General features: G+C 30.4%; 1 protein-coding gene across 1 annotated transcript; it reads right to left on the bottom strand.

Moving 5' to 3' along the window:
• Nucleotides 1-100: 100 nt before the first annotated feature.
• Nucleotides 101-2,436, bottom strand: LOC106716527 (cuticle protein 19). Its single transcript, XM_045678483.1, has 4 exons — nt 2,340-2,436; nt 1,349-1,483; nt 615-711; nt 101-500 (listed from the first exon to the last, which is right to left on the bottom strand). Exons 1-4 carry the CDS (start codon nt 2,352-2,354, stop codon nt 337-339), a joined length of 411 nt encoding a protein of 136 aa, XP_045534439.1. The 5' UTR covers nt 2,355-2,436; the 3' UTR covers nt 101-336.
• Between the last annotated feature and the right edge of the window lie 10,927 nt (nt 2,437-13,363).

Genomic DNA, 13,363 nt, shown 5'->3' with positions numbered 1-13,363 from the left:
ATAACATAATTAATCGCCTTTCTTTTTAATGATGATGAATTTTATAAGGAAACAATTTAGTAATACAACAGTATTTGATCAGAATAAAAAGCAGGGGAATTTTTACAAAATATATATTTTGTTTTGGTTTAAATACAAACAGTAAAAATTTTACCGTCGAAATCTTACATGCTAACAAGAATAAATAGGTATTAGATAGCAGGAATATTTACATATTATAAGTATCAATTGATTGTATATCGCTGGCAACGATTTAGCGCTACCTATGCGAAGTTTGTCGATTTTTGTATAGCGCCATTTGTATTGAGGCTAACATTTATTTTGTAATAGCGCCATCTAGTGATATCCGTAGTAACCAGCACCATCATTGTGGGTGTTGTAGACTTGTGGGTGTTGAGCGTGTCCGATTCTCTTGACGACTGCATTGAATCCGTTGTGCTTGTCAGCGGTATACTCCACTATACGAGTGGTGCCATCTGGTTCGGCTAATGTATATGCACCTGAAAAATAAAATGTTATCCCATGAATTGCATTACATGTAAAAGAGGAATGCTTTATTATTCTGTCTCACGTGAGTTAAGCCGTTCTTAATTAATTAATTTTTTCTGTCTCACCTTTAACAACATCACCATCGCGAGACTCCCACTGGGATTTGTGATCTCCAGTATGGGGATCACTTACGGAATAGTCGTAGGCATATTTGGGATAAGCCTGAAACCAGAAAAAGATTAACAATAAATTTCATGTTTTTAAAAGTTGCATTTTGTTTTGAGAAATGTTGAGATCAATGAGTCTTCTTACTTAAGTAACTTGTTTTAATGCAGTGTTGTCAACAAAAGACTTCAACGATCCATTATTGCGTTGAAATCTTTTGTACGAAGGTATTTGTAAACAAAACCAAAAGACTTCAACGCTTATCGCATAAAAGTAATATGTCTAAAAAATAGCTTATTTTTTAAACAGCAGTATGAAGTATTTAGAGACAACACATCTATTAAACAAATACCATATAAAAGCAATCAAAGTATTTTTATAACTGCATTAAGAGATTAGAAGTTTGTAGAAAATTAAAAAACCCTTTATTTTTCCGCCATTATAATCCCCATATATAAAAAAACAACAGGTTTACTTTTCAGTACAAGGAAACTAAAAATGTTGAGCTCATATTTCTTAATATATATTAAGATAACTTAGTTTACTAATATTAAAATGTGTCTTGTTATATATGCTCATAAGTTACCCTTATCAATGGTAAAACAAATAGTTTGCTTATGTTAGCATCCACGCCTCCCTATTTAATACATAATATTAGTTTGTGCTTCAATAAAACATATTATATAATAGTTACGTAATAATCGGCATGTCCTTCCTCCGCTCTTTGATATCCTCCATCAGAGTATGCTTGTAGCCCTCCATACCCTGCATCAGCGTAGCCAATGTAGCCCGCGTTTATAGCGACAAAAGCCGCAACCACTACTAAAACCTTTAACATAAGAGTAGTTACGTTTAGTTATTAAGCAATAAATGAGTATTTTGATAAGATGAATATTTCAATCCGAAAAAAAAAAACTTATAAATCCGTTGAACAGAATATTAAAATTCAGAACGAACGACTTCAATTCGAACGATATTCACACACCCTTAATTGTAAACAGTCACAATAAACGTAATATTCATATACTTTTGCGAACACAACTTAGAATAGTATCTCATTTATATAACACTGTGTTAGAAATTAGGTCGTTGGACTAGTAATATCAATGAAATTAGTCCGGAAAACTAAGCTGGTGTATAATTTGATTACGTACATAACTTTATGTAAATGTTGTTTGTTACTAAAGGTAAGTTTAATAAACTATTTATTTACTCTCAAAAATATTGATATATTTATACTTCTATACAAATTTAATATTAATATATTAATATAAAGGAGAAAGATTTGTGTTTTAGTGTTTTTTTGTAAATTACGAATAAAGTTAAAATCTACTATACCGAGTATGAAAATTCTTTTGATATTTGGAAGCTACATTACTGAGTCACATAGTTTATATTTATGATTAGATTTTTTTATTCCCCGCGCAAGAAGTCGCGGGCAAAAGATAATATTGAATTTTTTTTTTACAAATTATACCTTAAATCTTACTGCCATCTCTGAGTTCTTTATAGGTAACTTAAGAAGTTCCTAACTGTAGATTTAATATAACAAATGTACACTAAGGATTTTATCGAACACTAAGGGTGCCCACCCTTCTTGACCATTAAACGACAGTGAATGTGACAGCAACTTATCAATTAAAGGTTCTTCGTTATGTTTTTTTATGGTTACTTATAGCACTTACTTGGAAAGCACGCATTATGTTTTTATCACAGTAGGTCACTTTCGTCCTCTTCAGCGACGCTGACAGGAGCCGAACTAACACTGTGCCTATCAAAATAAACCGCACACTATTTATATGAAACATTACTCTGTTACACCATCTCTTAGTATACGCCTATTCGTAAACGTTAACTCTTTGCTTCGATTTATGTCTCATATATTAGCGCCTGCAGAAAAGCTACTATTCGGATGTGTTCTATTTAAAAATTTAATTATTTTTCTATTACTTTTATCTTAATAAGTTAGTTAAGATCTTAAACTCTAAAAACGACAATTTATACTAATTTAAAAGTTCGATATTGTTTGGTCAATTGAATAAAGTCGTAGAATAAAGGAAACCTTGTGACTTGTGTATTTTATTGTTATTGAGGACCTTAGTTTGATGGTTCGTCGCAAATCTTTTGTGACGTATAAGTTAAAAAAAACAGAACAAAACTCTACTCCTTTATCTATTTGGGTCATTATTTATGTTAGATAAGAGACTTGTACGCTGAAAATATTAAGTATATGTTAAATTTCTTATTTTTGACATTCTATTTTTAATCAACTGTTTCTTAATTTATTAACTTCAAATTAAATTAAAAAAGACACATAATTTCACATAGTATTTTCATATAACATTATAATTTTAAAATACAGCAAAGGTTATAATTATACAGATTTACACTGATAAAAATAAATGATAAAAACTGTTTATTCTTTCATATGTTACGTAATGTTATTACTTAAATACTTTTAAAGCAATAACTTTTTATTAAATATAATGAAATGTTAACAATAGTTTAAAAACCTCTGTCGTATTGTAAATTACGTTCGCAGTCATGTTACAAAAGTAAAGGTGCAATAATCCAGGCAGAAATTTGGTCTTCTCAGAAATTGTTTGTAGTTTTTCTTTGGCATTATATTTATGTAAAATATAACATGAGATTAAATAAAATTCACGTCTTTTCATGAACCGTATGTTTTTTACAATTTACTACTTTATCGTTTTTTAGGAGTAGCTGAAAGTTTTTGTGATTTTTTTTAAATATGGTAATGCCAAATAAAAATAATCATATCATTATCAAACAAATTATGTGGCTGAATAATTTTCTTCTAAATTACAATTTCTTTATTTTTTATGAAAAACAATTTTACGACTGCTTATTTCAGTTTAAAAGCATTCGAAATGTATGTAATCAAAGCTAGCTCAAATTTTTTTGTTTGACATTTCACTTTTAGTTTACTTAAAAGTGACAATAATCGTGCTAAGAATAGAACACAATGAGCAGATTTTACGTCACATTTTAACAAAAATAAACCTTATAGAGATCTAAACAAATGTCTGTGTATATAGTACAGACATTCGAATACCGGCCAGTAGTATACTTTTTATTACGTTTCAGAGATATAAAAAAAAATTATAAACATCTGTTTTTACAGTGTATTGCTTGTGAATAAGTGACTTGATGTGACATAAGTGTCCACTGCTAAAGAACTTGTATCCAAACAGATTGTCATCCTACTCTTAGAAAAAGCCAGACATAGCATTGTTTTTGTAAAGGTGATTAGTTGTTACCAAGTTTAGATATAATAATATCTTTGTTTATGTTAATTTTATCTTAGCTATGTTGCGGGTTTAATAATATAGTTTGAAACTTGTATTACTAAGTAATCTACTTTTACCTGCTGTCTGTAGGATGACTTACGAAAGAGACTATTAAACAGCTTACATAAACGTTTGGTATTTGAACCAATTGAAGTAATGACGTATTAACTTATTTTAGAATAACATATATTAGTATTCCACGTAAAATATTAAATTCTGTACCCTTATACTAATCTTATACTGCTTTATAATCTCACAGACTTGGATTCCTTTAAACACTATAACATTTTATCTGGTGAGTGACTACTTAGCCATTGTGATGTTCATCATCTATTCATATTGCATTTGTTTCTTAAATTCTCATCAAATTTGTACTATTAAATTAAATCTTTGTTCAAACATTTACATTATTATTTACAAAAATGATAACTGTACTTTTAATAGGAACTGTTTCAAAATATTGTGTCTGATTGAGCGATTTCATTATTAGTAACAATAATTAACTTACGACCAACAGAGGTTTCTCTCTTAATGTACTTCGTTATTACGACATATTAATGATATAAGTAATTATAATGGTTGTACAATAAAAACAAATACAATGCAAAAATTTTTTTGTATACCACTGGATCGATCTAATTAAAAATATAAATCTTAATAATATTATAAACTACCTTTTACCCGCGATTCCGTCCGCGCGGAATAAAAATAGAAAACGGGGTAAAAATTATCCTATGTCCGTTTCCTGGTTCTAAGCTACCTGCCCACCAATTTTCAGTCAAATCGATTCAGCCGTTCTTGAGTTATAAATGGTGTAACTAACACGACTTTCTTTTATATATATAGATAGATGCGAATGTTTGGATGGATGTTAACTACTTCAGAAGGACTCAACGGATATCGATGAAATTCGGCATACATGGAGAACATAGTCTGAAAGAACACATAGGCTACTAATTTAGTTTTTTTTATTATGTGCGAGCGGAGCCGCATGCGACTGCTAGTCGATAATAATTAAAGCATACAGTGCCTTTGTTTGAAAACAACAAATTCTTATAGCATAGTAAGTTCGCGTCAAAATATCTTAATAAAAACGTTATATTATCCATTGTACGCGTTTAAAATAATTATAATACAGGCAGAATTTATAGTAATACAATTTCTTAATTTCATTTCAAGCTTAATAACTTCGAATTAGGAATTTGATACCAGCAATGGAAATAAGAAATACATAGAATCCAAGAATTCAGATGAAAAAATTCATTACAACGTGATACTCGGCCAAGGAAAATAAACAAAGAATAGTCACGTATACTAGGCCGTCAAGCTTCGGTAGAAATGTTCCACTTACATAATGGTTGTAAATATAATAATAGATTTATCAATAAGGGCGTGTTTAGTATTATGCAACATTTACCAGATCAGATATATTATATACTAGCAGTTGACCGCGACTTCATCCGCACCGAATTAATAAAGAATTTTGTAATAATTATATTGTAGTATGACGCATAAGTGACACAGAACAATATTATAAAACAACAAAAAAACCTCAGATGTGCTTTGATCATTGTATCGCCTGGTCAAAAGTACCAAAATGGTTCTAGACTGGGTGTACTTGTTATTAAACTTATAGTTATATATATCATGAGTAATGTTCGATAGAGCAATGAACGTAATATACTAGCGTGGAGTAACTTGTTACTAACGCGTAAATACGCTAAAATTAGCAAAGTCGCATCGAAAGTGGAGCAAAAACTTGGAGGTGAATTCACACGGTCAGTGGGCTAAAAAGTAACCTTGATATCAAGTGATAATTGGAAACCAATAGGTACTGTAGTCTACGAAAAGTATGAATATATTTGATTAAATAGTTATTAGCACTAAAAATTTTCATTGACTTAATGTTGAATAGAAAAGTTAGACAAATACGGAATTATTAAGTAATAAACATTTTTTTTTAAACGTAAAGACGATTAGACACGGCAGCAGAATCATATTTTCTTCAAATAAAATAAGTATCTTCTCACTGCAAAGAATTTTCATACGAAATCAAAATTTAAAACTGTCAAAGTAAGCCAAGTAATGTATATTTGTCCAAATTTCGAGGTGGTTTTAACTGAAACTGAAGAAATTTAATGGGTTTAAAATCAATCTTAGATTTTTTTAACATTAAGCTAATAATAATTGAAAACTAAATTTTGCTTGTTTGAAGATAACAGGCGTTTTCGCGCGTTCTTCTAAAAACTACTACATGAAAACAGCGCCATCTATATTGTGATCAATTTAATCAGTTCCCTGTACTGTGGTCGTAAAATTTGATTGCTTCAATTTCAAATCAATGAGTATGGATTTAAAAGATGGCGCTCTATAAATTAAATATTTAAGATATAAGACATCCATATTCCTAACATAACTCTAGGTTATTTTCATGCAACTTTGTAATGATTAATCGACTGGTTTATAAACTTGATTTCTATCAGTTTATAATACATAAATTCAAATAATATATAATGATGTATATAATTGAATTCTTAACGTCGTATATTGTTATCTAAGGACTTCCAGTTTTATGATTTGCAGACTAATTTATTTATTATTGATTTAGAATTAAATTGCAATTAAACATAAGATTAAAAATAAAGTTTTCTTCGTTACAATACAAAACTATCGAGATACAGCTACAGAGAGTATGGATAATAATCTTACCTATACCTTAGCCTGTCAAATCCATATGTAACATCTATCCTTTTCACACTAAAAAAGTGTGAAAAAATTATTACAATTGAGATGATGAAGAAGAAAAACGAAACCTTAAGTGACTTTATCACTTCTGTAAGGTTGTGGTATTTTACCGGTAATGACAGTCATCAGATTTACGATCTCTATTACTGCCTATATTTCGCTGAAATTGAAAAAAGAAAAGTAAAATTTATTGTTACCTTTTAAAAGTTATTAATTACTTTATTAACGTATTTCTTCAGTAGTAGCCGCTAATAATATATCTCCGTATGTTTTTACGAAACAAAAAAAGATGTAAAGGCCGTTGGGATTCCAATTAATGACATTTTTTTTAACAGATTACTGTTGTCGCTATTGAAAATGTTACCAGGTCATATTCAATTAGTCCGTCCATTGAAAACGTCGAAAATGAAGACATTTAACTAATTATCAGCACGCACCGAAGTAAAAACGGTATTATTGCGAATTCGCAATTCCTTTGTTACTTATTGACTTTAATATAACATTTTAGCAACTGTTGGTTTACATTGCATGCACACATGTATATTAAAATATTGTTATCCCTTTTCTTTCCAAGAAAGTGAGAAAGATGGCAATACTTGTTTTATACAAGTAGCTACATCGACAGTTGAAACGTACTTGAAGTAACAGCCCGAGCCGAGACTCCTGAGGGAGCCCTCGAGACTAGTCACTCTTAAAACGAGGTTTAGGCTAAGTGCCATCTGGCCCGGCCATCTCAAGCCCGGTGAAACTGTAAATGCCACCTCAAGGCAAACAGTGACTACTCAAATAAAAATTGTTACGCCCTGTATGAACTTTCAGTAAAATAATGTAGAATAAGAACGATAGTAGATGGCTATTTAATGAAAAAAACTCATAAATTATTTTTATGAAATAATTAATAGTAAAGAGTGTGGTAGCTCAATTATTTAACTAAAGATTTATATATTTAATAAATGCAATTATAATATCTGTCACAATGAACATTATCTTAGACATATTATTAATTAAATCGTACCAAATGATTTTACAGGAAAACAATGGTATATATGTGTTTGTACGAGTTATATATTTAATAATAATAAGAATAAATAGATAATAACAATAGTTTTTTTCTTCAAGAGAATGAAAACGATGGGACAATATTTATGTATGTGTGTCTGTAGTAAGACCCCACAGTGGCACTATCGGTATATTGACTCTCACGTGTTCCTTGAGCTATACCCTGGAGCTGTAATTAGAACAGAATTTACTTGATGTAAGTACTTGTTTGTAAGTTGTACTGGATTTTAAGTCGTATCTAAAATGTCATGCCATCGATATGTCTTGATATCATCATTAGACGAACTTATTTACACATAGTTTTTTATAGACTGTTCCAATCAGTTTGTGAAATTGATAAAATTTTTGATTTAAGTTTAAAACGTGTCTATTAAATTTAATTCTTGAAGAAAATGGATTAAAAATGTTGATTGTAGTATTGTAGTCCTTCAATATTTGATATTTAAGTGAACAACGTGACTTATTTATTATGTATCAACATTTTTATATAAACGACAAAATAGATGACGCAATTATGAAAACAAATTACCTCACACATATGAAACCTCCTTTAAAATATTCCAAGCTAAAATCAAAGAAGGCGAAACATCTATCAAATAAAATTTATTAACAACTTTTGTCTTTTTTTGACTATACTAAAAAATACCATTATTTTTTTGTTATATCAAAAGGTGGCAAAGAAACAAGCGGCCACCTGAATTCGCCGGAATAGCGAGACGACCATTGCCCATAGACATCTGCAAATGCAAATGTGGTACCTACCTTTAATCAACGGAGAGGGAGACGCATAGAAAGAAGATATTTCCCCTTCCTATGCGTCCTCTCTTCCGCCAAATCCACTTCCCTTTACCATCCTTCCCTAATTAAAAAAGGGTGGGAAAAGAACGTAGACTAAAATTAGGCCTCCGGCACCAAACTCATCAGATGAAACGCGAAATTGTCTCTTCATGCCTGTCTTCTCTATGGTCGTGTTATTTCCTGTGTGCACCAACAAATATTGTTGTTGCGGAATTTACCACTGTTAAATTCGTATATATTGTTATATATTACCATTAACAATCTATAAAGATTCTAGAGATAATATTCAGTAAACTAAATAACTTCCTTTAAAGGCAAGAAAATCGGTAAATCCTGGGTTTTACAAGTAATACCTTTTTGTGAATTGGTAAAAGGCCAAAAAGTTATGTGATATTTGTTTATTCGTGTCGCTGGACAGTGATAAAGTGATTAACAATTTTTTTCAATGCAAGACTTTTTCAACCCCGGTTAGACAAAAATTATTTTGAATGTTTTGATTAATTTTAGTCAAATTTATCCAAATTATGCCAATGGTATAGTCGATTAAATTATATAGTCCGGTTCATCACACTTCTGGACACGAAGAATGCCGCAAGGGACTAGCCTAGGGTATTGTACGTTACTTACCTTACTAAGTACTTACTTTTGGTATAAAATTACATCAGGAAGGCACCATGCCAGAACTTTTTGCCAAGAATGTCGTGAGGTGGAAATATGTCAGTGCCATTTTCACAAGGATGTCTATGCAATTTATAAATATCTTCATAGTCAGGCGTCTGACAATCGAATATAAATTTGTTATTTCGAGGTTCTATTTCCCAACTAACCAGCTTTTCTGTTTCCCTGTTGGTACTATTCTACCTCTAAAACAGCAATCGTAAGAACATCTTACGTGCTTTTTAGAAAAGTTTGTATATTTTAAACTTAGTCCATAAATGTAGAATATAAATTTGTAAGATTAGCATTACATTAAATAAAATTGTAACAGCAAAATGCTTTTAAATATATTAATTAAATCAATTCTTAAATTATATTACTTTTAACAAATTAACTAACTACAAAAAAATATAGCAAAAATACCAAATAGCTATAGTTACGACGACTAATGGATACTTAACCTTTTACACGATGCTTATAAATGGTGCGGTAATAAAATTAAACGTTAATAAAAAAATGTGTCTGCACAGATCTGCTTCACACTGGATTCAATGAGCTATAAATAAGGTAATTACAGGCTAACTGCGACTGATACCGGTTCGACTTGGAGCAGACCGAGCGCATCAATCTGTACGCACCGTATACTTAATGTGACTACAATTTATCTCGAAAACGGACAGCGAATTGCGTCTGATTTTCTGGCGCTTCACGAAACTAGGTTAAACTAAACTGACATTGTAGATAAATAATTCTATTTGTAGATAAAATTTTATATTAATATAAATAAATCTTAAAGTCATAAATATTATCAGAAAATATCTTAATTTCACGTAAAGTTTTATGTCTCATATCAGGAGAACTTGATTTTGCTGTGAAATGCTCGACACAGCAAGAAAAATCTTGGAATAACTTATGCTACTTTGTACTACTATGTTATATAATACAAAAAATAGAATAATAACTTTATTTTTTTTATTTGTTGCATCTTACTTTAGATGAGTATTCCTATACCTTAAAATGTATCACAATAGAAACGAACAGTTGGCTTTGTACTTATCGGTCTGGCCACTAATCCGGTCTATATGGTTCAGTAATGTTACAGACACGCGTTGCTTTATTGAGTCACGGTACATCAAAGTTCCCTTTATGTTTGTCGCCTAGTTATGCAATTACAAGTCGGACAAGCGGTGACGGGCCTTGTGCTCTTTTCTATTGTCGACGCGTGTTAACGATGAATCCGCAAACGTTTTTCGTGATCATTATGGTATTGCTATTCGTCATTTCATTGTAATTGTTATTTTAAACCGTGAATATTGCAACACCATTTTATGTATAATATTTTAACGTGCACGTATCGGAATTAACAAAACCAAAGAATAATACTGTCTACAGCCCTATGCGCTGGACTGACCAGTTATGCACCGCACTCGACTCCAGCATACATAATGCCATCCACAGCGCCGAGAACCGCACAGAATGGAGAACCACCCTTCGCGAGATGGTCAAGAGGACCCTCAGGAGTGAGGAAAGGATGCGCAGAGAGAGAGAGAGAGAGAGAGAATGACTGAAGATTTTATAATATGAAATAAAAGCAAAGTTTAGGCTTTGGATAAGGAAATATAGTATTTGTGCAAAATATTTTTATTAAATAAGAAGTCTTGACAAATATGATAAAAATAGGTTAATGAACTAGAAAAGAGTAATTATACAACGCGCGTGAGAAGTTAGTCAACCACGAACGAATACAATAGATAAAATGATTACAATAAGCTCACCTCGCTTAACAATACACTTTGAATTATTAATGATGAGTAATTTGTACTTTTTATTAATTTTAAAGAAATATTTAATAATTTAGTTTTCGTAAATTTTTCATTTAATTTCAATAATTCTACGGATATTATTATGTCTTACCTAAGATAATCACAAAAGAATAATTTATATAAATAGAAATTAAAGTTGTTGCCAATAAGGATGTGATAATTTTATAAACCGGTAGTACGGTTATGAAATTGTGATTTTCATCCAGAACATGTGATCGTATTAAACAAACTTCGAGGTAGTATGTATCCCAAAAATTATGTTTAATTTAGTTTCAAGCTTTCGGAAATAAACCATAATTATTTTATTTACTCTACCCAACTGATTGTTTCAATTTAACTGTTTTAAATTCAAATAAAGGAGCCGTAAAGCTTATACTCGTACGCGCATACGCCATAAATTGAAATAATTGAATAATAAATTTAAAATATTTATATATAGGATGTAGATAGTTTTGAGTTATCGACCAATTAAAAAAGCTTGGAAACACGTAATTGACAAAGTTATGAATGGACTTTAAAACTTTTAATTCATTTTTAATATTTATGTAATGTTTCCAAGCAACCTAACACACAAACTTAATTTACTTGTAAGTTTCTTTTTGATTTCTATTAAGATTGTCATATTACTACACTAACTTATTAATGAATTAATAATGACCTGAGAACTAAAAACTTTTAACTATAATTGCAATTATGAGAGTTCAGAACAACTGTGAGGTTCACTGACCTCAATCGCTTTTAACAACAAAAGAATCTTGCTTAACTTGTTTTACTTAATAGTTTTTATATATAAGTATATGTAGAAAGAAACATTACCTATATAGTAATTGTAATTGCAACTTATAGATTGTATTTAAACATATTCAAAGGTTTTTAGATGGTCACAAGTTCCACTGGTGCTTCGTAGACCAAAGAACTGTCTCTTACGCGGTGGGTCAAATATCTTCTGAAAATTTTCCTGATAAATACATGAATATATCACTTGTAGGTATAATTTGTAGGAATGTAAATATTTTTGTATTATGTTCATCTATTAAATTGTATTCGTCTGCAGGGTAAACTGTTTAATTGATTTAGAAGTGTGAAGTACCTATATAATTGTATTTTTATTTTCTCAGAGGTTTTATGAGCTATTTTGAATTCTTGTTTTTTCCCATTTAATCGAATCGTAAGGAAAAAACACAAAATATCTTCTTTTTCTAATTTATTCTTGATACAAACTTGTATGTAAGTATGTCAAATACTACTCTACCAAGTCAGTATGTCTAAATTTAAAACTTTCCGCTTCTCGGATCCATTAAAAGCGTGCAACAATTTAGTGCTCATGCTTATTTAAGCTTGATTTATTTGCTATTAACGATGTGGTCGTGAATAAATCTAGAGAACACAAGAATTTAAACCTTCCTAAAACTGTAACTTTGAACATTCCGAACAAAAATTTAGTTAATATTGGTGTAGTATGAAAATAGAAAATAGATTACACAATTATATATTCTATCCAAACATAATAAACCAAATATGAGGTGTCGCCTAGCTAGTTTTAACTAAAAGAGATAATACGAGATAAGGTACTTAGGCTAACCATATAAAGTTTTTTTCACCTTTTGTTTGATTCACGTAGCATTTTGAATTAAAATAAATAAAAACTTACTACGCTATTTTTATAAGCTAACCAGATTGTGGTATAATTTTAAATAATTCATATTAAAATGTCAATGTGATTCTTGTAACAGATACATTTGGTATGAATGTACGTCGTCGGCTATGTAAAAAAGTATCGTAAATTGAATACACTTGCGTAAGACATAAATAAATAAGCAACCGTACGGATTCGTAATGACAGTCACGGCGCTGCGTGCACTCGTTACGGCAACGGGGTTATAAAGCATTAGGTGTAACGAAATAATACTATACAGTTATAATAAGATCCTATTTTCCAAAATTTATGACATAACTATCAATTGTCCCCTTTCTCAATTTCCCAGGTATGTCTATATCTCTTCTCTTCAAAAGAAATAATGGTTTTTGGTCATTTCTTTATGTGTAGCGTTGACGCGTGAACTTAAATAATTTCGTAAACTGCTACAACTAGCAAATTACTAGTAAGTTAGTGAAATCTAACAAAAAAAAATTAAGGATTCAATGCAAAGGCTAAACTGAAAAAGGTCAACTTAATTTGTAATCTATCTCTTATTTCCTGCTTACTTTTTATGTGAAAATGTAGGTACAGAAGTGCAGTTAACTTTCAAACAGTCGTGTTGTCTTGAGGCTTGTAAATTTTATCCGTTGAGAATCTGCAGTGCATCTTGATTCATG

Source organism: Papilio machaon, chromosome 6 (genome assembly GCF_912999745.1).
Source record: "Papilio machaon chromosome 6, ilPapMach1.1, whole genome shotgun sequence".
Taxonomy (NCBI): Eukaryota; Metazoa; Arthropoda; class Insecta; order Lepidoptera; family Papilionidae; genus Papilio; species Papilio machaon.
This window is presented reverse-complemented; position numbering and strand designations above follow the sequence as displayed.